Source organism: Podarcis muralis, chromosome 15 (genome assembly GCF_964188315.1).
Source record: "Podarcis muralis chromosome 15, rPodMur119.hap1.1, whole genome shotgun sequence".
NCBI lineage: Eukaryota > Metazoa > Chordata > Lepidosauria > Squamata > Lacertidae > Podarcis > Podarcis muralis.
Window position 1 is genome coordinate 4,119,054 of NC_135669.1, and position 25,950 is coordinate 4,145,003.

At 44.4% G+C, this 25,950-nt stretch overlaps 1 protein-coding gene across 1 annotated transcript in view; it reads left to right on the top strand.

Annotated features, from left to right (window-relative positions):
* DOCK5 (dedicator of cytokinesis 5) overlaps positions 1–19,933 on the top strand; it is a 141,397-nt gene extending 121,464 nt beyond the window's left edge. Inside the window, exons 44-52 of the mRNA XM_028708237.2 lie at positions 436–522; positions 2,164–2,340; positions 6,083–6,166; positions 7,176–7,313; positions 8,517–8,683; positions 9,679–9,856; positions 11,488–11,626; positions 12,479–12,582; positions 14,406–19,933. Of these exons, the coding sequence (XP_028564070.2) occupies positions 436–522; positions 2,164–2,340; positions 6,083–6,166; positions 7,176–7,313; positions 8,517–8,683; positions 9,679–9,856; positions 11,488–11,626; positions 12,479–12,582; positions 14,406–14,507 (1,176 nt within the window). The 3' untranslated portion in view covers positions 14,508–19,933. The remainder of the gene's footprint in view (positions 1–435; positions 523–2,163; positions 2,341–6,082; positions 6,167–7,175; positions 7,314–8,516; positions 8,684–9,678; positions 9,857–11,487; positions 11,627–12,478; positions 12,583–14,405) is intronic.
* Positions 19,934–25,950: the final 6,017 nt, after the last annotated feature.

A 25,950-nucleotide genomic window follows, 5' to 3' on the forward strand; every position in this document is an offset into this window, starting at 1 on the left:
GCAACCCTGGTTTGCCTGTGGCTCTCAGCTTAATGTCATCTTCCAAAGCCCTATGCAAGTGATCAACTAAAGACCTCTGGCAAAAGCCACCTGTCCCTTCCCCAGCAGTTTGCTGGATGGAGAGAGACGGAAAGAGAAGAATAAGGATAGCACAGAGAGGAGGGAAGGAAAGGGATAGCTGGACCCACCTCTCGCCACACTCACAGCCAGCATACAGCCCCCAACAGAATAAAGGTTGTCCACCCCAAGTCCACAGTGCTTACAAATGACTCTCCAAGTCAGAAGTCGTTTCCAGGCCCACCTGGAGATGCCAGGGATTGAACCTAGAGTGCTTTGAATGCAAACTGCATGTTCTACCCCTGAGCTACATTCCTTTCCATAAAAACCCAGCTAGAAGTTGTAACTGCCTCCACTTTGACTTTCGCTTTTTTCCAGACTATGTGGATCGAGAGGACCACCTACACAACTGCCTATTCCTTCCCAGGAATCCTCAAGTGGTTTGAAGTCAAACAGGTTGCAGTGGTGAGCTTTTGAGAGGATGCGTGTTAATTTCCCCCCTCACTGCATTTTTATCCTTCCTCTTCATGGGGTTCAGGGTAGCACACATGATTTCTCCCCACCACCATCCTCTTTGTGGCAATTAAGTGAAGTGGGTAAGGATGGAAAGCTTAATGATTGGCCCAGGCTCTTAGTTTCCCAGGCACCAAGTCCAGCACTAAGCCATTGTGCCATCCTGGCACTCCAGATCTGAATAGACAGTTGACACAACCGGCAACTGAAGGGAAGATTCCATCCCTCTTCATCCAAGGGCCAAACTATTCACACAACTGGCAATTGCAGTCAAATTTTTTGAAAGTAAATTGTAGGCACAGAAAGGGGTGAGTGAGTTGGATCTGAATGGGAACCCTGGCATGGAGATTTAGATGACTTAAATCTTTTGTCCCACTCCCACTGTGGTCTTGGTCTAGATCAGGCCCCCTGTCATTTGTTCCTGCTGTTTATGTCATTGTCCTCAGCAACTTAGGCAGCTGCCCTGAAAATTACAAGGAACTCCCCTCTCCCTGGTTGTATGTTTAACTAATCTCCCCTATCAGGGGCCAGGCCACCCATGAGGCAAAGTGAGGTGACCGCCTAAGGAGCAGGATCCCCAGGGGCAGCAGATCCCAGTGTCTTTTCCCCCCTGCTCCTGATGTAGATCTTCTTACCCTTACCCCTTCTTCTCTGATGGGAAGGAGGAGTGCCATTTTAGGGTCCACCTCAGGGTCAGCCCTGTCTTCTGTGTATACATAAAGTTTATCATGGTCATGATGGATCAATTGTTCCATCCTACTCAATAAGTGAGGGAAATAAGGTGGCCTGCAGAGAATTGCCACATCAGATTTCTAATACATTCTGCAGGACCTTTGTTCAATTTTTGTACCTAGGATTTCATAGGATTAGTGGTCCTGAAAATCAAAGCCATATCTTTCAGAATGCAGAATGCAGCAAAAAGCTCTGCACTAGGAGCAGAACCTCCTGTGCGCTGCTCTTCAAAGTGGTCCCCCCCTCATTTTTAGTAATGCAACAAGTCTGTGAGGTAGGCTCTGATAAAGAGAAGAGAATTGCAGAAAGAGAGCATGCCTGCCCCTAGATCACCCTGTGGGCTTCATGTCTAAGAATGGACTTGAATTTACATCTCCATAATCTGGCATTCTGGCTACCACTTTGAGTGAGGGAACAGGGCTGGGAACGGTGTCAACCCTGTGTCCCACCCTTCCACCGCATTTAAGAACCAGTGCATGCATGTCCTCCTGAGATGATACAGTCCGTAAGCTGAAACTATGCTGCCTAAGTTTCACATTATTAGGTGTTTCCTCTCCTGATATCGAAACCTTTTGTGACAAGTGCAAAACAAAACAAAAACCCCATGCCAAAGACTGGGCTTGAAATTACTGCCCTCTTTTTCCATGTGATAATTTTTGCAGCTTTTACTTTGGGATGATTTCCTGTATGGATCACTGTATCATGTCAAAGAGGTTCAGTTATGGTGCATAGTGCGGACAACACCACTCAGGAAAAAGTCATTGCGTATTATATGGATCTGGAAAGTTGGGCACACATTGACCTGCACTGAAGAGTTCCTTTTAGATGTGGCCTTAACTCTCCTATATTTGCATTTCTCAGGAGGAAATAAGTCCCTTGGAGAATGCCATTGAAACGATGGAGCTGACGAATGAGAAAATCAGCAACTGTGTTCAGCAGCATGCCTGGGACCGCACCCTGCCTGTTCACCCTCTCTCTATGCTCTTGAATGGCATTGTCGATCCGGCCGTCATGGGTGGATACACCAATTATGAGAAGGTCAGCTGTCGCTGCAGAGTAGAGATTAGTGTGAAGTGCATTTTGCATTTAAAAGCCAACATACCTAGCTTGCAGTTTCTGAAACAATGCACAAACTGAAACACAGCTATCCTTCAAAATTTGCACCTTCCCAAAATTTGCAGTGCAGTTCTTCACCCAGTTAATGTCTACAAAACCACATTAATCCAGAGAGATTTGCTTTGCCGAAATGTGCAGCAGGGAAGATTGCATACAAATATGCAAGAAGAAATTTGCATTAAAATGCTGGTGCATATTCATAAAGACTTTCATTTGACTAGTAAAGAGGTGTGAAAATGTGGGGAACCGAATTTAAGATTTTTAAAAATGAGAAGGTGAGAGAAACCAAAATTGCCCACTCCTTGCAGCAGGAATGGGTGAATCTGTCCATGTCGCTGTCTGATTGAAAGAAGAAGAAACAGAGAGAAGAAATAGTATTTTTGGTCTATGCACACTTATTGTGGGTAACAACAACAATGTTGCAGTATAGAATGTTGCTGTTCAGAATTCTAGCTGCTGCATTCAATTCTCCCCACATTTTGCAATGCCACCCCCCCCCCAAAAAAAAACCCCACACCTAACAAACAACATTATGTGGCTACTAAGCATCTTTAGTCCTCTTTGGGTTGTTTGTCTTCTGCTCCCCTTTATAAGTGCTTTCCTAAAGTGTTTTTTTGTGTGTTTCTGCACACCTTGGGATTACTTCACCTTTTGCCCTTTGGCTATATAAGTAATGGTACTTACAACCGGAACATCTGAAAATTGAGGGAATGATTAGAGTAATGCAGAAAAGATAAAAAGCTATTTAACTCGAAAGGGACCATGGTGTAAACTACCAAAAAACTTAGAGTGAGAATCAAGGGATGAGATTTACACTTTGAAGAGCAAAAGAGCTCATGTACTTTAGTATAAAAATAACTTAGTGGGCTATAAGTATAGAGTATTGTAGGTTTTTCTGAATATTCTGGCAAGAACTAAAAATAATGGAAGCTACAAAGGTGTAGAGATTAGTCATGGGTAGGATGGTGAAGAAATTTAATTCAGTTAGAATTCAAATGCAAACTTACCTAATTTGCACTTTCCTGTTCTCTCTTATATTATAGCTGCATTTGACTTGCACTTTTTCAGTTTTTGCAGTGCTGATCTCCAGGCAATGTGTATAAAAATGCACATACTAGGGTAAAGTGTGCACCTTTTCTGTTCTCATCCTGAGGTAAAGTTCTTAATCCAAGGTACTACTTCCGGGTTAGTGGAGTCTGTAACCCGAAGTGTTTGTCACCCAAGGTGCTTGTTACCCAAGGTACCACTGTAGGGATCAAAAGTAGCAGTGATGGTGCTCCATAGATTGTGAAAGTCCATAGTCCCCAATGAGAGCTATAGCTATTTCTAGTTACAATGTGCTGGAGTCAGTACAGATGTCCTCGGATAAGAATGCTGCAAGACACAGTCTTCAGATGCTTAAAATGGGATTAAAATCCATTTTCAACCAAGGAGTATTTTGAGCTGTCTCTACTCTATTTTAGGCATGGAAGTTAGATTTGCAGAAGTGGAAAAGCCGTTAAGGCTTTGAAATGCTGTGGCCACATCTGGAAGTCGTCAGGGTGTTTGCTCACAGTTTCCTATTCTCAGCTCGCTCTGTGGAGGGAGTGTGGTTTTTGTGGGCTGCCATAATCATCATAATCTAAACCCTTTGTTTAATGTTGGGGACAAGGAATCAACCTCTGGAGCAGATCACCCTCCTTGCTCACCATTAAACGATAGCAAAAGGCCAGTTTTTTCATCACATGCATGTCTAAAGATGGATTGTTCATTGTGGTGCCCCCAATTTGGGTTTATAGTCAGTGGAATCTTGCAGGTAACATTGCCCTTGACAACATTGCCCCAAAACATTATACTTTACTGTTCTATCTAGGAGAAAATTGCAAATTTTCCCCATATCTAAGAGGACTCAAAGGGGTACATTTGGAGTAAGAGCTAAGCTGCTGCTTCTTGCTGTGGGACCCTGGTAACTCTGTGAGAAATCACTTTAGATCTTCCTGGACTTTGTTCTAGATTGGCTTGCAATAACCCTGTACCAAGAGGGTTGGAAAAAGCAGGGAAATACTGATGGGTGGAGCAACAGAAGGCACTAGTAGAACTAGTTTCGATCCTTTTGCTAATGCAAATGCATGTGGATCCCTGTTGTTACCACACTTCCTCTGGACACATTTCTCTAAGCATGTCTGCAGGCTGCCTCTCCGTGTTCAAGCTCTGTGTTCAAGCAATAAGCCCTTCCCTAGTAGAGCGGGGAAAGCCTCAGAGGCAGAGGCTTGACATTAAGCAGAGGCTTGACAACCATATGTCAGGAGTGCTCTGATGGTGTTTCCTGCTTGGCAGGGGGTTGGACTCGATGGCCCTTGTGGTCTATTCCAACTCTATGATTCTATGAAATGCAAAATCTTGATAGATGTAAATAAGAGGGGGTTAGGCTCCCAGACCTGAAAGTGTACTATGAGGCAGTTTGCTTGTGTTGGATGAAAGATTGGGTGGACCTGAAAAACGTAAATACTCTGGACTTAGAAGGATTTCATATGGTGTATGGATGGCTTGCTTACCTATATTATAACTAAACTAAAGTGATTCCACAACCACGTGATAAGAAAGAACCTATACAGTGTTTGGGCAAGATATGAAGACCACCTAGAAAGGTGGATATCCCCCATTAGGGCAGTGGCAGTTAAAAAAAATTAAACATGAATAAGAACGGGTACAAACAAGGACCTCCTTGAGCTTAGAGAGGGCACTATATAACTAATTAAAGAAGAGGTATAAAACTGGATCTCAGATTGGTTTCAATATTTTCAATTAAATGAGGTTTTCAGAAAAGATAAAGAAAAAGTGATTTTTGAAATGAGGATCAGAATCTGTGGAAACGAAATTGGGAAACAAAAAATAATAATATCCAAACTTTATACAATTTTACTAGAATGGGAAACCAAAAACGAAATAGTCAAGGCCGTAATGAGACACTGGGCTATAGACATTGGACACAACATTGAAATTTCAGTTTGGGAGACAAAAGTATGGAACAAAAATATCAACTTCTTGGCTTGCTATTTGATAAAGGAAAATATACAAAAAATGCTTTACAGGTGGTATTTGATGCCCAGTATACTTGTTAAAATGTACAAAAGTCGGTCCAAACTGTATTGCAAATGTTTGGAGGTTGAGGGAACTTTCATACATATGTGGTCGCACTGCAAACATGCCCCAAGATACTGGGAGATGGTCTATGATGAGCTCAATGGAGTTCTTAAAATCACATTTCCAAAAACTAATGCTTTTCTATTAGTGATAACTGGGGATGAGATCCCTATGAAGGCATGCAACTTATTTCTTTATGCAGCATCCTCTTTCCAGGCCCCTGTGGGGTGGGGTGAGGAGGCAGCTCTCTCTGGGGCAGGGGGAAGGGTGCTGCCCAATGAGAGGGGAGAGGAGAGGAGGCTGAGGGAACACTGCACAGGGAGGGTGTTCTAAGAGGTATGGGGCTGCCCACTCTACGGGCAAGGGGTGACATATCCGGGCTTCTGAGGCTTGGAGCGTGTTTCCCCACAGGGTTGCTGCAGAAAGAATGTAGTTGGTCAGTGGAGCCATGGACTCAAAAAGTTTGAAAGCCTGTTGCCTTAAACCAAGGAAAAAAGATTAAGATTCACATCTCAATTGTTCTTTGTTTTTCTCCCTTCAGGCCTTTTTCACAGAGAAATATATTCAAGAACACCCTGAAGATCAAGATAAGATTGAACTGCTCAAGCAACTGATTGCTTTACAGGTACCTGCTGGGAAGCAGTGAGGGAGCTGCTTTATAGCAAGTCATGGACATTGCTCTGTCTAGCTCAGTATTGTCTATGTATCGGGTGGAGTCTCTTCAGCCCAAGGGCTGCATAATCCCCTAGGCCTGATTTTATGCAGTCCTAAGCAAAATTTCTGCCAACCTAGTAGTTTGAAAGCATGTCAAAGTGCAAGAAGATAAATAGGTACCGCTCCGGCGGGAAGGTAAACGGCGTTTCCATGTGCTGCTCTGGTTCGCCAGAAGCGGCTTAGTCATGCTGGCCACATGACCTGGAAGCTGTACGCCGGCTCCCTTGGCCAATAAAGCGAGATGAGCGCCGCAACCCCAGAGTCTGTCACGAATGGACCTAATGGTCAGGGGTCCCTTTACCTTTACCTTTAAGCAAAATTTGGTTCTCCTACACACTTGTTGTCTGGGCCTTCATGGAATCTCTTCCTCTTCTGCTTTGCGCAAGTGTGTGTGTGTAAGATAAAAAGAAGGGATGTAGGGGCACAAAGAGAGGGAAAGCTCTGCAGTCCTCCCTGGAGATCAGTGGCCCTTTATAAGAAAAAGGTTCTTCACCCCAGGTCAGGACTGACTGGTAGGGGTTCTCCAAAGTTTCAGACAGAGTTCTTTCCCAGCCCCACCTGAAGATGTCAGGGATTGAACCTGGGACCTTGGGAACATAGGAAGCTGTCTTAGACTGAGTCAGGCCATCTGGCTCAGGGTTGTCTACACTGCCTGGCACTGGCTGTCCCAAGATTTCAGGCTGGGGACACCTGTCCCACTTGCAGACATCTAGAATTGAATTTGAGACCTTCTGCAGGTAAAGCAAGTGTTCTACCACTGATCTACAGCCCAGGCTTCCTAAGGCTGGAGAAGACCTTAGAGAGTCACTGCCAGTCTAATGGGCTGACTCGGTATATGCTTAAAGGTATGGGCTGAGAAATGAGAGTGGCCTTCCTGACATCAAAATGTGGGCATCCAATGTGTTGGTTCCCTCTTTCAGATGCCTTTGCTGGCTGAAGGGATTCGGATTCATGGGAAGAAGCTGACAGAACAGCTGAAGCCTCTTCATGACAGACTGACCTCCTGCTTCAAGGAGCTGAGGGAGAAAGTGGAGAAGCTCTATGGTGTGATAACTCTGGTAACTGTTTCATCCTGTTTTATTAAGGCAACCTTTAAACCTGTCTGCCTGGAAAGCAGTCACCATCCCAGTGCCTAGCTACCAGTTTGTTTTTAATTTAGTTATAGAAAAGTGCAGCTGAAAGGCCTTCAGCCAGATAGCTCAGTTACCACTGGAGGGATGTGCAAATAAGCTGTACAGTGGTACCTCAGGTTAAGAACTTAATTCGTTCCGGAGGTCTGTTCTTAACCTGAAACTGTTCTTAACCTGAAGCACCACTTTAGCTAATAGGGCCTCCTGCTGCCACTGCGCCACCGCCACCGCACGATTTCTTTTTCTCATCCTGAAGCAAAGTTCTTAACCTGAGGTACTATTTCTGGGTTAGCGGAGTGTGTAACCTGAAGCATATGTAACCTGAAGCATCTGTAACCTGAGGTACCACTGTAATTCCAAAACAGGATTATTTTATTTCTTTATTATTTTTATTAACTATTTATTTTTAGAAAATTTGCACCCCATTCTCTAGCCAAAAAAGGCTTGCAGGGCTGGTAACACACAACCAGTCAAAATAAGACAACCCCATGCCTGCAGGCTTTCCATCTAAAAGACATGAAACACAAGGGGAAAGGGCCAGAGAGGGAAAAGGAAAAAACCAAACTCAGACATCAATGTTGAAAAGTCAAATAGTTGTTCTTATAATAACCAGCTGGAATGGAAATAGTTCAGGGACAGGAAGTGCTTGGTTGAGCTGGTCTTTCAGTCATGCTGGTGGAAGGGCCCTGCTTCTCATCTCTCCCCCTGAGGCAGCCTAAGGAATAGCTGTGACCAAACGACAGTCAAGGAATAGGAGGCCCAATGGAGCTGGCCTTTCAAGCAGAGCTACTTACCATGTTTATATTCCACCCTTCCTCCTACAGGAGCACAGGGCAGCTAAGGCTCAAGATGCTTGCACAAAGTCTTGCAGGAAATTGATGATTTTCCCACAAGAGCATTCCAGAGTCGGCCTGAGCAGGTCTTGCCTGGCAAGCAAGGCAGAATGTTTAAACGCTCTTTTCATACCAGTTAGCCCCAAGCACAAAAAGAGCAATTAAGTTCTCTCCTGTGCTTAGGACTTGACTTGCTTTTCCAACAGAGGTGGATTTAGGGCACTGAGCCAGGAGGACACCTTCCTCCCTCCTTTCCAAAGCCCAGTTAGCACTTTTCCTCTTTATATTCCAACCACAGCCTTCTTCGCTGACGGAGAGAAAGCAGAGCAGGTCTGGGTCAGTGGTTTTGCCCTACATCATGTCCTCCACTTTGAGGAGGCTCTCGGTTACCTCTGTGACTTCCTCTGTGGGATCAACATCCTCTACCTCATCAGACAGTACTTCCTCCAGACCAGGATCAGATGGGTGAGTGAACGTGTAGGAAATCAATCCAATCTAGTATTTATTAGATAAAATACAAAATTAACAGCTTCAGAATTGTAATTTTTTATTAATGACCAGCTTGGAATAAACAGTGGTGAGATATTTACTCACCTATTTAGTAATATATTTATTATTATCCTCAAGGAAGAAACTCAAAAAGGTCTCTAAGACGACCAGGAAACCACCTCATAAGAGGATAAAATAAGTGTTCTCCTATCTTTTGACAGAAGAACACTTGAGATGCTGTTTAGTACACTAAATCAGGGTTCACCAACAAGTTTAGGCTCATGGGCAAATTTGGATTTTCTAGGACTACCATGGGTACCACCTCTCAGGTCACTTCTTTCACCCCTTTCCCAGGATCAGCCCCCCGAGAGACGGGAATATAGTGTGCACACACACAATTCACTTTCCCAAGGGATCTTCATTAAAGTAGGATTCAACAGAATTAGAGCATTGAAGAGCAAAGGAAAAGGAAGCAGGGAAGAGCTACACTCTTCCAAACTTCGTCTGTCAGTTCTATATTTTAAGAGGGAGAAATAGATAAATATTAATTATTATTTATTATCTATACCCCGCCCATCTGGCTGAGTTTCTCCAGCCACCTTTTAACAAAATGTTAAAAATACAATAAAACATCAAATATTAAAAACTTCCCTAAACGGCTGCCTTCCTCTCGCCACCTCGTGACAAAGAGTGCATTGAATTGGCGGGGAGTCAGATAGTTGATGGGCACCAGGGGAAGACCTCAAGGGTCCCATTAAACCCATGGGCACCACATTAGCAACTTTTGCTGTAAGTGGTTGCAAGAACAGCCTCTGTCCTTGAAAGGAACTTTGGCAAATCTGCCGCCGTCTAGGCTGTAGGAGGGCAAAACTGCCAGTGCTTCATGTCTCCAGGGGACAGTTGTGATGTTTTCTCAGGCTGACAAGAGGAGATGGGATAGTCTGTGCTTGTTTTTCCTATATGGGCTACAGATCTATTCTTGAACCATTGGTGGAAAGGAGGAATTTGACATCCTCCAGGATGGAGGAGCTCCCGGCCAAGGATGATGGCGAGAACCGGACTAATAAATTCAGGCGGAAGGACTGGAGCCTCAGCAAATCTCAGGTCATTGCAGAGAAGGAGCCAGAGGCTGAGCTGACTTCCAACATGGTAAATAAATGAGTGATAATTATGATGAAATTCCCCCTGGGAGCTTCTGTCATTTTCTGTTAGCTGTGCATGCTGCTTATGTCATGGTTAAAAACCAGGAGAGGCTCAGATAGTGGAAGATTTGATGATCACATTAAGGAAGGCTTTCCATTTGGTTACATTGTGTTGGCCACTCTGAGCACACGGCTGCAAATTACATTACCATGACCTGCGCTCAGATACCACTCTTAAGTATCAGGCAGCGCCATTACCATTTCAGCAGTCTTAACTCAGGCTCAGTTCTCACTAACATTGCACTATACCACTTTAGCCTGCAGATGGGAAATTTGCATGCTTGAATGTTCTTCTATACAAAAGCACAATAATAAAAATCTCTGCACACAGAACTCTGGTACATCAGGGAGATGGACAAGTTAGCATCCTTCTCTCTGATGTGCAAATCCCAATCAGAATCCAGCTCTCTGGCTGTAACTTTTGGGTGTGACAGGAAGTGCCCAAAAGGCAGGTGCAAATGAATCACACCTCTGCCTTTCCAGCTTCTGAGATTAAGATGAAATTTCACACCTTCCATGTGGGAAGCTGCACAAGTGGTACCCACTTAGAAGTATATAGTTTTGCCCATTTATGAGTTACCCATGACAAACACCCACTCCTTACTTCCTACAGCATGCAGAGCTGCTCTCTGTCATATCACTGAGTTAAAAGAAAAACCATGTAAACTTTTGTTAAAAGTCATACTCTGTATTTTTGTGGTTTCTCTGTGTTTCTCCCCTTTGGTGCTGTCCAAGGATGGAGAACCTGTGGCCCTTCCAGATGATTCCGGACTACAACTCTCATCATCCCTGATCATGAGTCAAGCTGGCTGGGGCCTCTGGGAGTTGGAGTCCAAAAAATCTGTAGGACCATAGCTCCCTTGTTCCTAGTTCCTCATTTGCCTGGCTTTGAATGTTCTGAAGACTTGTTACTGTCTACAGAATATACTGTAGGATGGCAGGTGGGCAACTTCAGGTGTGGGGGCATTTCTGTCTGGCCCTTAGGACTCTCCCCAGATCACCCCCACTCCTTCACCAGGCCTGTTCTGTGTCCCACTCAAGTGCTTTTGCCTGATGGGAATGTGTCCTTGAACTATGATAGTCCTTCTTGCTTACTTGGGTAGAGGATGGTGGGTATAGAAACCTCTCACTTTAATATGTCTAGACCAGTGTTTCTCAAACTTGTCATTCATGACCATTGGTTCTCCTAGCTAGGAATGATGGGAGTTGTTGTCCAACAAAAACTGGAGACCCACTTTTGAGAAACACTGGTCTACCCTACAAATGTAAAAATTTAAAGAAGTTGCCGCACCAACTTTTTGACACTGAACCTCACCCACCAATGACACATTGCCCAGAAGGGAATGTGGACTTTGGCCTAAAAAGCTTTCCCCATCCCTGATTAATAGGCTGCAAATCCTTAGCCTATTGAAGATATATTGCCCCTCAGTAGCCCGTTTTTGTGCACTGAGCCTTCCTAGACCATTGCAAAACCTTCCTGACAGGGAGTAGCTAACATCATGATGCCCATAGTGTCGCCACCAGCACCTTCAACAATTTTTGTTTGCTTGCTTGTTTGGTCTGTTTCCGCCACTGCAGAATGCATCAGGAAAAGCACCAAGGCCGAAGAGTCTCCAGCTGGGGGAGAGCAGACTGTCGCTACTTCAGGGCTCATCACTGCATCAGGCCACACCTCTCAGCCCACTGCCAACGACTCCCAAAACGCCAAGAACCCAAAGTACGTTGTGCAGATCGCATCTGTGTTTTATTTTGCAGAGTGTTGGTAAAGTGAGCTTCCCCCCTCAAGGGGTTTACACATTTCTTCTCTTTGTACCAGAGATGGGGAACCTGTGGCCCCCGAGATGTTGGACTCCATCTCCCATCAGCTCCAGCCAGCATGGCCAGTAGTCCAAGATTATAGGAATTGCAGTCCAGCCACACATGGAGGGCTACATGTTCCCCATCCCTGTCTGCAGACCAAGTTGCTCAACACGGGGAATCACTTTGGCATGGTTTTACTATCACCAATTCAAACATGTTTCTCTAGCCACGAGGGCTAGAAACTGCTTCCTCCCCCACCAGCAAACCTAGGTCTTCCAAAGCTAAATAGAAGAGGGACCCCCCCCAGCCCTTCCTAATCCCAATGTTCTTAAAATGAACCATAAACTCAAAAGGCCAGCCCAGACTTGATTCAGTTCATAATTTCTTTCTGAAGTTTGGATGACATTCTCATTCCATCACTAGGCGTTAGAGTTCAGGAAACTGTGAGGGATGAAGTCCAATGAGAAAGGAACCCCCACTGGACATTTCTGGTGTCATTCTGGATTTCCTTTCCCATTGTCCCAGGTGTGCATTTTTCACATGCGCTTAAATTCATTTGACGAGCACAGACAAAACTTCTGAGACATTTAGGGCTGGGGAATTGCAAGTGGGATTCCAAATTGACACATCTGTCCAGAATCACCTGCTAGTGTGTGTGTGTGTGTGTGTGTGTGTGTGTGTGTGTGTGTGAAAGCACAAGGCAGTTTCCTGTCTTTCGCCCACTGCCTTTTTTTAAACCCGCCTGTCTTTTTCTTCTCTCTGTCTCTAGGCTTTCCTTCTTTGCAGGCAGATGGATTAGCGACTCTTAACTTGCAGAGCACTCCACCCCCACCTCCACCCAAATGCAATAGCAGCTCAAGGAACTCCGCAGAGGTAAGGAAATGGAAAGTGACATACTTTGGATTGAGTTATGTGATATAGTGGCAGCAGTGCCAATTTCCCCAGGGGCTTCTTAGGGTGGTACTGCATGGAAAGGTGTCTTTGGCGAGGCCATTGGCTCATTTCCTGGAACCACCAGAGTGGTTGGAAATATTCTACTCAGAAAGGGGATGGTAGTATACAGTTCTCTCTTTTTCTTTTTTGCCTAGGGAATATCTGCTCTCACTGGGCACTGAATGTTGCGGAGATGTGGGGTTGCTGCTGAAAATTGCAGCCTTGTATTGAGTCTCTCCCCCACTCCCATCCCACCAGTTTAGTCCAGGTTTCTGTTCTCACTATGGCCAGCCAGACTCCTCTGGGAAATCCACAAGCAAGGGCACCTGTGCAGTACCCCTCTTCTTCTTCTGCTCTTCTTCATCCAGTGTTAGACATCCAGTGAAGCTGAATGTTGGAAGAGTCAGGACAGGCCAAAGGAAGTACTTCTTTGCACAGTGCAGTCCAGCTATAGAATTCACTCCCATAAGAAGTAGTGATAGCCACCCCCTTGGGCAGCTGTAAAAGTGGATTGGGCGAATTCGTTAAGGACATGTTCTCCCTCTGGCATCAGAGGCAGTATGTCTCAGGATACCGGTTGCTGGGAATCCTAAGTGAGGAGAGAGCTGTTGCACTCAGGACCTGTTTGCAGGCTGCCCATATGGGCATCTGGCTGGACCCTGGGAGAAGAGGATGCTGGACAGACGGGCCTGTGGTCTAACCCAGCAGGACTCTTACATTCCACAGCAACTAGTATCCAGGGTCAAACTGCCTCTGATCCTGGAGGTAATAGATAGCTATCATGACTAGTAACCATTGATAGCCTTATCCCCCTTGCATGCCAACAGGCAGTGTGGTGGGAGATGCAACCTAACAATATCTGAAGCAGCACAAGTTCCTGAGATAGTAGCTAATGAGGAAAAACCTCTACCTGAGACCCTGGAAAGCTGCTGTCAGTCGGTGCAGACAATAGTCATTTACCTGAAGGAGGGTAATGAACATAAGCTCCAGCTCCCAATGCTTCCTGGTGCACTAGCTGCTCCTGAAACCCTTGTGCACAATAAACATCAAAGTCTGGAAAGAGTTTTAAAGCACATTTAATTGAACACACTTGGAACCTCTCCCTGTGACTGGAAACCTTGATGAGCCAGGGCTCCTGTTTGAGGGGAGCTTTCTAAGTGCGTTGTATTGAACATGTTTAAAACTCTTTTTCAAACTCAGTCTAACTGCATGAAGAACTGAAGAGCAGTTGGGGGTGGGACATGTGTCCACAGTTTAACCCTTTGTGTGTTTGGGCAAATATCTTAGCATAGCTCAAGCTGGAACAGGAAGCCCTTGATATTCTTTCCTGCCATAGCAGCCAGCTCCTAGAGGCTCTGAGGTCCCTTAGGTCCCCCCCAATAAAATATTTGAGGGGGCGGGGCCCCAAAAAAGTTAATGGCTATTGCCATTCAAATGGTGTAGGTGCACTCTGTCATGTGATTGATTATGTGGGGGCAGGGCTTATCTGCCCCCCCCATTTTTTATTCAAGTTGGCCCCCCCTGCTTCCTTCCTAGAAGGATCCAGTGGCTGGCCAGACTGGGTGGATGGAGTCAGTCCCGAAGGCTCTTTACCAAGAAGGCTGCTGGCTGCAGTTCAATGATTTCACCACATGGGGCAGCTGCATGCAAATCCAGAAGTTCCTGACATCCAGCAGGGTCCTATTAACCTTGGGAAGCAATACAGAGAATGGCTTTGCTTGTTGTTTACTTGCCAATCTATGTGTGTGTTTGTGTGGTTACAGGTCGCTCCACCTTTGCCCAACAGGCGGGAAGTCAGGCCTCCCCCTCCCCCTCCAAAAGCAAGGAAATCCAGTGTCATTTCTTCAGATCCAGGACTGCAATGAAAACTCCAGGCCAGACCCCCCCACCCACCCTTGAATGAAATGTCTGCTGTCTTGCTTCATGTATATGTTTTTCTTCTCTTTCCGGACAAACAGCTGCACCCTCTTCAGCCATACAAAAATAAGCCGTTTAATCTGTGTCAGTGATTTGCTCTTTGATTCCCAAGCTTCTGATTTTCCCAATTGCACATCAAGGCTCCAAGCATTAACATGTTGGCCTTCAGCCTGCTTCTGAGCTTGGACAGGTTCAGCCGGCCAATAATCTGTCTGTTCCAACCCTCTTCTTCTGATGCCTGTAAGGCAGCAGCTGTGCTAAAGCTGCTTTCCTTTGTGGAGTTCTGCACTTTATTGGTGATTTAAACAGATTATAAGAAGATCCCTGCAGTACCAGGCCAAAGCATCCTGTTCTCACAGTGGCCAGCCAGTTGCCTGTGGGAACCCCACAGCCAGGGCCTGAGTGCAACAGCATCTTCTCCCCACCCCCTGAGATTTCCTGCAACCTGTTTTAAGAATCCTGCTGCCTCCAGCAGTGGAGGATAAAACACAGCCGCTTACAGCCAGCCTTCTCTTCCGTGACTTTGTCTAATCCTCTTTAAAGCAAGAGGGAAGCACTGTAGCATGGAAGGCGTCCTTTGACGTCCATCAAGGCTGCAATGGATTCTCATGAGGAGTTCATCTGCACCCAGGCAAAGACGATGCTGGAACAGACAGGTGTATCCACAGAGCAAGCTGCAGCCTTCCACACAAGCTCCACAAGTTCAAGTGGCCTTTCCTAGATGCTTTACTTGGCCAAGTACATGGATATTATTCAGAAGATTCTTGTCGATGAAGAGAGGGCACCATCCCCATGACCCATTTTGTTCCACTATGTACAGTTCTGGTATAGAGCAGAAATTCTCTGTATTTCTTTCTCTCAGGACTTTGCCAGTGCTGTCATTTATACTGTCAGTTCCTCATTTTGTCTTAACATATCCAGTTTTTGCACACAAACAGGGTTAAGTACACTACTACAACTTCTTTTCTTACTTTTACTGAAATTGTTGGTGTACATTTTTTGGTTTCTCTGTCGAATAGCTTGTTGCCTTTAAGACTGGCTTGAAGATGTAATTATCCTTGAGAATTCAGAGGACAGATTGTGGACAATGGTGCTTCCTGGTCTCCCAAAGCAAGATTTGTAAACGAAGACCTGTTAGCAACTGAACTCTTTGCTAAGCTGCAAATGTATGTATAGCCACGTGTCTAGGCCTGTAATGTATTTACACTCATGGGTTTTTTGTTTTGACTTTGTAAAATAATGCTTCCGTGTTTCCATGTTTTGTACCAGAGGCTCATCGCCTAACCCGAGAGGGAGAGAGAGAGAGAGACTCAGATATATTCCAGAACTAATCCAAATTGTTGGTTTAGTCATATTCAGACTTTCCGTTCCCCCCGGCAACTAGAATTACAAGAGGGTGAGTTGAGTAGGTGCTGGCTAACACTACTTCTCTCTTTCACATCCTGTGCTGGAGGGTGACCATTCATGACAAGCAAGATCCTAAACCACACGGGATATAGCAAGCTCTCCACTGCAGGCTCTTCCAATACATGGGGGTTGATTGATTGATTGATTGATTGATTGATTGAGTTTATTTGCATGCTCCATTTCCACAGTGAGCTTTGCCCAAAGTGGCTTGCAATAAACGTTCAAGAACAAAGCATTGGGGTGAAGGAGAGAAGTCTGTTTACAAAACATCAATAAATTAAAATAGGGCAAAAACCATAAATTTAGCAAACACAGAATAAATTCAATATTACAAAAGAAATAATGTTGATGTAAACAAGTAAGTACAGAGCAAAAAGAAAATTAACAATAAAATCCTACCTGCTTATGCAGGTCTTCTTTCATTCCAAGGAGCCTCAGCAAACACAGTTTGGAGGGAAGAGGTCCTCTCACCTGGCTAGATGGCTTACAGCTTGTTGCTCCTTGTCTTCTCCAGGGGAGAGAACCAAAGGGAAGTGCTGAAGACGGCAGTGAGGGTAAGTCCTCTTCCCACTGCTGGCGCAGATCTCCTTGCACTGATTGGAGTGAGTGCAGGGCAGGTTGGAGGGGGAAGGGTCAGTCACCAGCCCCCGTCTCTTCTCCCTTGTGCAGTTCTAATTGTGTGAAGGAATTGAAAGTCCAAATAAAGTTTTAATGTTCATCCACTTTAGCTTTACCCTGTAGTCACAGGGTAAACAAAGGTGTAAGTGATCATTTTCTATTTTATGTGCATTTGGGCAGCCTTAATCTGATCTCCTAATCATTTGGTTGCATTGATCTCTGTGTAGTTCCCACTTCCAGGAATATGACATAAGGCTTTCTCATATAGTCAAGCCCAAGATTGCACTTTGCCCTTCAAAGAAGAGATTGTATAAAATAATTAAGGGAAGAGTAAGAATTCAAAATGTCTGTGATAGAAGACCACAGATGTGTGCCCTTGATTGATCAGGGGGCACATCCATGTAATTAACAAATTGGAACTGTCAGATGTCACTCCAGACACTAAAAGCATGATGATTGGGTTTTGGATCCAAATTGGGAAGGAGTGGTGTGTGCTTGTGTGTTTACAGCATCAGTTTTCATTCCTAAGTTTTGTATTGTGTGTTCAAGAAACCACCAGCAGTTAGTTAAGAGGCTCTGCTTCTAAAGACTAACTTGGTGTACTGTGTTCAGCATCTCTCCTCGCAAACACAAAAAGCCACTTTGCATTTGCTTCAGCTTCAGTGGCTCAAGTCCATGTATCCACCCTGGGAAAAGTGGCTACACAGCTGAGGTGGGGACATAATGATTTTTCCATTTTTAAAGATGTAGCCTTCATTCTGCCTTTCCTCCAAAGAGCTTCCCTCTTTTAAGAACCACAGCAACCGGGCAAAGGAGCCATAGCTCAGTGACACACCTTGCAAGCATGAGGTCCCAGGTTTTCTCCGCAGTATCTCTTCAGCTTTTTTAAAAATACATTTGGAAGGTGACTGGAAGAATTGCTGCTTGAGACTCAGCTGTTAATCAGGATAGATGATGCCAAAGGCCAGATGGACCAATTGTCCAACCGAGCTTGAGGTTTGACCAGGTATAATGCCTCATGTAAGTCTGATTCTCTATTCAGTCACCAGATTAAGATTTATACCTGATATGTAAATTGGGCACCTGCATCCATTTGCAAGGGACGCGGGTGGCGCTGTGTGTAAAAGCCTCAGTGCCTAGGACTTGCCGATCGTCAGGTCGGCGGTTCGAATCCCCGCGGCGGGGTGCGCTCCCGTTGCTCGGTCCCAGCGCCTGCCAACCTAGCAGTTCGAAAGCACCCCCGGGTGCAAGTAGATAAATAGGGACCGCTTACTGGCGGGAAGGTAAATGGCGTTTCCGTGTGCTGCGCTGGCTCGCCAGATGCAGCTTTGTCACGCTGGCCACGTGACCCGGAAGTGTCTCCGGACAGCGCTGTCCCCCGGCCTCTTGAGTGAGATGGGCGCACAACCCTAGAGTCTGTCAAGACTGGGCCGTACGGGCAGGGGTACCTTTACCTTTACTATCCATTTGCATAACTGGATCTTTTCTTTTTACTGTGCCTAAAGTATAAGCAGGCTGCTTCTCGCATCAGGTGCAAATGCAGCTGGTGTATTCTGCAAAGCTGTTACCCTTCCAAGGCCATAAGGTGGCAATCTTTTTGCATCTTCTTCTTCTCCTCACTGACTGAGCTTGCCACATCTAATCTTTTCCCAGCGAATTTCTCCAACTTCTGCCTTCCTTTTACTGCCCAGGTGCCTTCAGGAAACAGATTGCATATGCTGGCTGGGGGATGGGAGGGTTCATAGCAGATTCTCATCACAAAGCAAGTGTTGGATGTTTTCAAAGGCACACTGCATAAGGCTCCAGCTGTGCTGGTTACATGGAAGTATCTTAAGAGCCCCCCTCCCCAGCCCCATGGGGAAAGCTTGGTGCATCTTCCTGGGGACATCCTGGCCATGTTTCACTCCCCCTTTTAGGGTGCATGACAGATGGCGCCAACCCTGTGTTAATGTGCCTAGATATATATAGTTCTTGAATTGGAAACCTGGATCCTATTGATTGCTGTCTTCCAGTCTTCCCTGGACAAGGCAGAAAAAGCTCAGAGTCCTGAGCCACCGTCACCAACTGAAATTTACTGCTAGCTTTGAAAAGCAATTTTTGTCTGCAAGGTTCCATTTCATTAAATGTGCAATATTGCCTTGCATGGTTTAAGGTTTGTCCTCTGTGGCAACTTTTAGTCTGCATCTTTTTCAGTCTCAGGATTCTATACTTAATCCCAAACTGTAACATTTCACACACAAAACTGCATTATACTGAATCAGTCAATTGGTCTTTGTAGCTCAGTATTTGCCTGCAACAACAGTGGCTCTCCAGGGAACAAACCAGGGTGTGTGTGTCCCCCTCACCACCTTAACTGGATATGCTGGGAATTGAACTTGGGGTCTTCAGCACACAAAACATGTCCTTATCAAACTGTAGCCCAGACTCAAAGATGCAGCCCTCTTCTCTGCATTCTCATGAACTTACTTGGAATCTTTTATCCGTTGTGCCTGTTTTCCTTCTCTCCTCTTTTAGGAACCACGTAGCTCCTTTGTTTTTAAGAGCATTAAAAACAAAGAACCCATTAAACCATTACTCCATTGAACCAATTCACTCAATCTCTGTCCCTCTAAAAAGAAACACAAGCTAAAGAAAACAGTGTTGATGCATCACCTGCATCAGTTTCACCACAGCACTGCCTGCTGACTAGCCTCTCATGTGTGATAGAGAGCATGATGAAAAGAATAAAGCAGGGCTTGTGCTCTGAAGATGATGCATCAAGTTTGGGTCTGAATTGAAGACCACCTGGGAACCTAATGTACTCCAGGCCCATCGTGGAATAAGTGCAGGGTATCAATAAATAGGCAGTGCTCTCCAGGGGTGCACTTGGAGTTTTGGGCACGTCAGGGTTGGCTCTGTTTTATTATCTTCTGTGAGTTAGGTTTTGCTGTGTTAACGTAGTGGAGGGAATCTTTGGGAAAGCAGCAGGTGGCACATCTTGCATTCCACACTGCAGAATGATCGTGTTATTGCTAAAGGTGGTTTCTCTCTCTGCACGGTTATATGTACACCAGCAAACTGTTATGCCTTTTAAGCAGTCTGTATGAAGGCCAACTTGAGTTGAGAGGACTTCCTTTGAGAGATGTTTTATTGTGCAAAGGGTACACCCAAAGATTTGTTAATGACTGCTAAATGCCGTTCCCATTTTTGTTTGCCCACCCACCATGCCCCACATCATCACACCTGTTGAAGTATTGTTAAGTTAAAACTTTATTTTCAGTACAGGAATTATTGCACCAGACTGACCTGCCTTATTTATTTTTATAACTGTAAATGAAAATATTAAAAGAGAAAACCATGATTATCTATATGTTGAAGTGTTGTCTCTCTTTCCTTTGTACTTTTTGTTGGATGGTTGGAAGCATAGACATGTGGAGCCAGTCCTCTGCCAGGGGGCATGCTCCAGAATTCATTTGAAGGAGGAAGCAATCACAGGTGAAATCAGTGCATTGCTTTTCACTTGGTCCTTTCCCCCGTTTGCAGTGCATGCCAAGGGCAAGAGAGGAAATTAACAGGTAGATCCCCCCCCCCTAAGTATCCCCAAGCCTAGGGCAGGTTATTAGTTTTCCACATCAGTTTTGAAAATAATATATTTTTCTAGAAGAAATTGCATCCTTATATGTCTGAAAGCTGCAGCGGTCTATGGCAGCTTCCAGACTGTTACTTTGTAAGGGTGGAATTCAATCACATACTGGCAAATTCAGGCTCCATAATTATTGCTGATTGGGAGGTTATATGCAACAAACCTGCCTCTGCAAAAGATTGAACATTTTCATATAAGGAGACCGGAAGAAAGGGAGAAAGAGAACACCTGCTTTGGCTTCATCTAACCTCACTGTCAACAAATCAGAATGAATGCTCAATAAATAGCCAAAGTTGTCTAATTTCCCTTCAGAAAATAAGTATGCATGCCCAGTAAACAGGTTATCTGGAAGCACCCTCTGTTTCTTAGCAGACTCCTCCCTGCCCCATCTACTGTCCCCCCCCCCCACACAATAAAAATGGCCTAGCAGCACCCCCTTTTACTTCTGCATGGGTTGCTGTTTCTTCCTTTTTATGCCAGATTATTATTACCAGAATCACTTGCAAGTCAGAGGAGGATGAGTAGGATGGTGAGAGGTTTTGGCAACCAAGTTCTATCAGATATGGTTGGCTTGTTGTGTTTAATCTGAGAAGATACACTCACCTTGAACACTCACCCATTGCTGAGTGTGGCTCTTAAATCAAAACAGCAATAAGACACAAAAGAAAAGTGAATAGTTTTATGTATGTTTGCAAAAGTCTGTTCAGGATTGTTTCCCCCCCAGAAAATCTAGAAGCTTTTTTGGAAGCTACAGTAGTTAAAGTAATCCAACCAGCAAAAACACACTTTTCTTTTTGCATCCTATCAGTGTGAAACAATGTGCCATATGAGGCTATTGTCAAGCAATTAAGGTTTTTTAATTTTTAATTGGGGCTTCAGCAATGCAGTGGCTCCATTAATGTTGATAGGTGTGCTTTCCCCCACTCCCAGGACCCCGGTTTGATACTTCTGCATGTTCTGCAACAGAGTGAAGCCCACAGATCTGGTGATTTCATCTTTTCTTGGTGAAGACTCTTCTGTATATCTAAATCTTCTTTGGCCCGTTCTCTCCTTCAGTCAGACGTGCCTGTGTGACACAATAAGTTTACAACTGCTTTTCTTTTAAGCAACTTATAAAAATGTTCAGATCATCTTGAATAGTAAAGCTATCACCATCATGGATTGCCAGGCCAGATATGGCTGTTGCTTCCTGGTTTCAACGCAGCTTTGTTATATATAACTTATAATGAGCAGTTATAATGAGCTAGCTGCAGCTATAAATATGTCAATATAATCAAAGCTATATATCTGTCAGTATGATTAACACCTTGCATCTGTCAAAATAATTAAGACTTGGCACCCATCAGAAGGTCTAGACAGCCAAACTGAGAAGAGGAGTTAACTAGTGGACATGTTCCTCTTGGCCCAGCCAAGATGGAACTGATAATTAACTTTGATTCATCGCTGGGAATAGAGGGAGGATGGACACACTGCCAACTGCAGAGATAAGACAGAACTTAATGAGCACACTGGCTATTAGATCATGCTTACAAGCCCCTATATAAGGGCTGGGTAACAGCAGCTTTCTGAGTCTTCACACTAAGTCCTACCAGTCAATGTCAGTGTCGGTCCTGTCAACTGAGCGAAGAATCTGCCTCTCCCAGGGACTCCGCAGCAAATGAGATGAACCATGAACTTCACCTTTGCTGTTATGTCCCTAATATCCTTTTGATCTTGTATCTTAAGTGCCACTTGTTAGTGAGTATGGAACATAGACGTTAGACTGCTTATTTTGCTTATTGCTTATTGTGCTTATCTTGTTTCTGCTTAAAGTAATAAAAGCTTCTGCCTGTTCCTTTAAGATAAGGTGACCAGATTTTTTTTCCAATGAATCCGGGAACACACTTCAACTTCAGTAGGAATGATAGGAATTTGTCAGGGGACTGATTTGTAAATCCGGGGACTGTCCCCTGGAAACGGGGACGTCTGGTAACCTTACTTTAAGAGCCTGTTGGCCTCCATTTACTGGATACCCCAAAGACCCTATTGTCTGCTCCTTGCTCTAATTACTAGGCTAGGTAGCCCAGCAACACACATCATTTTTAAACACACTACAGATATTAAAAGATAAGGCAGTTCCCGCCTCACATTATAATGGTCATACTGAATTCATTTCTATACCACCTTTTCTTCCAAGGAGTTCAAGGTGGTGTATATGCAGTGTACACACGCACATTTAATCCCCACAATGACCCTGTGAGGTAGGCTTGGCCGAGAGCCAGTGTCTCGCCCAAAGTCACCCAGGGAGCTTCATGGCTGATTGGGGATTTGAACCCTGGTCTCCCAGATCATAGCCCAGCACTCTGTTGATACCTTATTTGTTTTCTAGATTTTATAAGACTTGCAAGCACCCAGTGTGCCCTTAGGCTCCCTTACCACAAACATCTTGTATTTACAGTAGGAGTAATGGGCTGTTGGCCTCAGACTTTAACCTTGAGGGCTGATAGGCACTTTTGGTGCACAGCTTTGCTTTGAGAAACTGACTCACGCCATCCAGCTTGCTACAGACTCTGCCAAAGCTATTGCTGCAGCTTGGTTCTTCTATCTCTCATCAATGACGCCAAAGAGAAACAGCTTCTTTCATCTTCTTGTATGAGCCTCTGGAAAGACTCTATTCAGCAACAAACTCAAAATGCAGGTTTGCATTCTGCTCCTCCAGATATCCCTCTGTCCCTTCTCCCTGTCCAATCTTTAGGTTATTTGTCAACTTGTCTGTGCTTTTTCTTTCTTTTACCCCCTCTGTTTTCTTTTATTTAATTGTTTCGAGGTTTACCTATCTTGTTACATGATTATTGTACTGCATTATTTGTATTACAGTAAAAATGCTTTAATTTTTTTAAAAATTCATTGTGCAGACTAGGAAGATCTTCAATGTATAAATTTACAGATTAGGTGGATTAAGTTTATTTATAGCCCGCTTTTCCACAATGAAAATTTAGTAAATTCAAAAATAACAAAAACCAACACATACAAATTCAGTATCAAGGTTTAAGTACATAGATACAAAGCAAAACAAGAGTTCACGGACAAGACAGGCTTTTAAACTCCAGGCTGCATCATTTATTTATTTTAATTGCTTTTTTGCATTGGGTTGCAGCCAAATATGCTCTACTCAAAGTAGATCCATTGGAATTAATGGGTTGCAACCAAATATGTTCTACTTAGAACAGACCCATTGAAATGAAAGAACCTAAGTAACCATGGCCATTTACTTCAAAGGCTCTACTCTGAGTAGGACTAGTATTGGATGTAACCCAATGGAACTAAGCCGTGTCCATTAATTTCATTGAGTCTATTCTAAGTATGTCTAGCCCTGGAGACAACCCATTATTAGCGTTGGTGTTAGGATTAGCTAGCAAGAGAAATCGTTTGTCAGTACTAGCAGTCAGCACCCCTGGGAAAGAGAGAAAAGGAGGGGGAAATATACTTACAAGGGCAGCTTTTAGGCTTCTGAATATTGGGCGCTGATGCGGCACATTACAATCAAAATACTGCAGCTTTCCAAGTTTACCCAGCTCATTTGTGATCTGTGTTGCAGAAAAGGAAAAGGAATGGAATGGAACATGGGGAGGGGCAATCTCCTGGAGCAGGACCTCATGGGAGCTTTCTTGTTGGGGGCCCTGGACTCTGTGTGAGCCAGTATCGTCCGCTCCAAGGGTGGGGAACCTGCAGCCATCCAGATGGACTCCAACTCCCATCATCCCCAGCTAGCAGGAGCCCCAGGCAGGGAGTCTCAGAGCATCACAGCACACAGTTCTAGGGCTCTTTGCTGGGGACCATTCTCTATTTGCCACCACCTTCAGGGGATGGAAAAGCAGCTAGTGGTGGCACTGCATGGCACCCACAGCCCCGGGCACCCATAGGACCAAGTTGGCACTCCTGGGCCCAAGGTCACCCACTTAGCTTCAGGATTAAGTGGGAATTTGAATCCTGGTCTGCTAGGTTCTAGTCCAATACTCTAACCACTACTAATAAGTCATGACTGACAAGTCTCATTGATGTCAGTAGGTGTACTCTAGCAATGACAAAGTATGGATCTAATATATATCAACAGCACAATCCTATGCATGTCCACTGAGCTTTATTGGCTTCAGTTGGGTAAGAACAATCATGGCAGTTTTCTTGGGGTGCATAATTTTACAGCACAATCCTACACTAATCCACCCAGAAATTATATGTAGACATCTTATAAACACTTAATCCCACTGAGTTCTATAGGATTTACTCCCAGAGAAGTATGTATCTGACTGTAGCTTTATTTAGCTTGCAGAATTTGGCTTTTTGTTGCTGCAGAATTTCTGTGACCAGGGTGCAGAATTCTGATTTACGTGTTCATTTTGCATGCATTTTACATGTGCACACATGAAAACACACAACAAAACAGTTACGGAGGACCTGACCTTATCTTCAACCGGTAATGCACATTTCTGAAGCATGTTTACCTCTTGGAAGGATTCTATCAGATTTCCAGCATCCCTTTTTCCTCCAGGTTGAAGGCCGTAGGACCAGTGCTGGGCAGAGCAGGAAGGAACTGGCAAACAGCATCCCAATCTTCTCCATTCTGCAAAAATCCAAAATAAAAATTAAATTAAAAATGGAATAATCTACCTAGAATAGTCCTGTGCATGCAAAATGCACTGCAATTATTGTTTAAGTACATTACCTGATTGACAGCAGAAGAAAGGAAAGGAAGAGCATTTGCCTCTGGCACCTCCTTTGAGTCGTACTTTCTCACCTTTTATAGATGCCCATTTTCCCCACTGAAGCATCTCCTCCAGGTGACCACGCAAACCCTCTCTCTCATGCTGACTGTAATTGCAGTCTTAAGTCATAATGAGTGAGAGGGAGGAAGGAAGGAAGGAATTGGAGCGCCTTCCTCTCTAATGGATAAACACAGCTGATCTTCCTCCCTTTGAAAGCCTCAGAGGTAGCAACAGGTCTTTTTTAGAAAGAGGAAATTAAAAACAAGCAGATTAAGATCCAGGTGACTCTGCTATTTTCCGGGAGGGCAGGGAGGAATTGAAATCTTTTGTCTAATTTTAATGGCTTTGAAATATTCTTATTTGGAACAAGCTTTTAGATTTAATTTGGCTTCTGATTTCCTAACTGCAAGTGCCTGTGACAGTGAAGACTGGTGAACTCTAAAAAGCATAGGGTGGCCTATTCAGGTCTTGGATATCAATCTCTTCTGCCGCTAAAAACAACACAAAGTTCAATCTGGGTCTTTTGAGCAGCAGATCACTACAGAATTAAGAATTGTCGTTTAGTCGTGTCTGACTCTTCGTGACCCCCTGGACCAGAGCATGCCAGGCCCTCCTGTCTTCCACTGCCTCCCGTAGTTTGGTCAAACTCATGCTGGTAGCTTCAAGAACACTGTCCCACCATCTCGTCCTTGGTCATCCCCTTCTCCTTGTGCCCTCCATCTTTCCCAGCATCAGGGTCTTTTCCAGGGAGTCTTCTCATGAGCTGGCCAAAGTCTTGGAGTCTCAGCTTCAGGATCTGTCCTTCCAGTGAGCACTCAGGGCTAATAATCTCCCTATTTGCAGGACTGTATTACTATAGTTTTATAGACAAGTTTTTCTTAATTTGTCATTGTTCCAATCTTAAATTCAGTTCTGCACATTTCCACATGAGTTAGCACTTTTTAAAAAGTATTCATAAAAAGTCTTCAGCATCTTAGTGTACACCACTGTATGTTTTTGTGT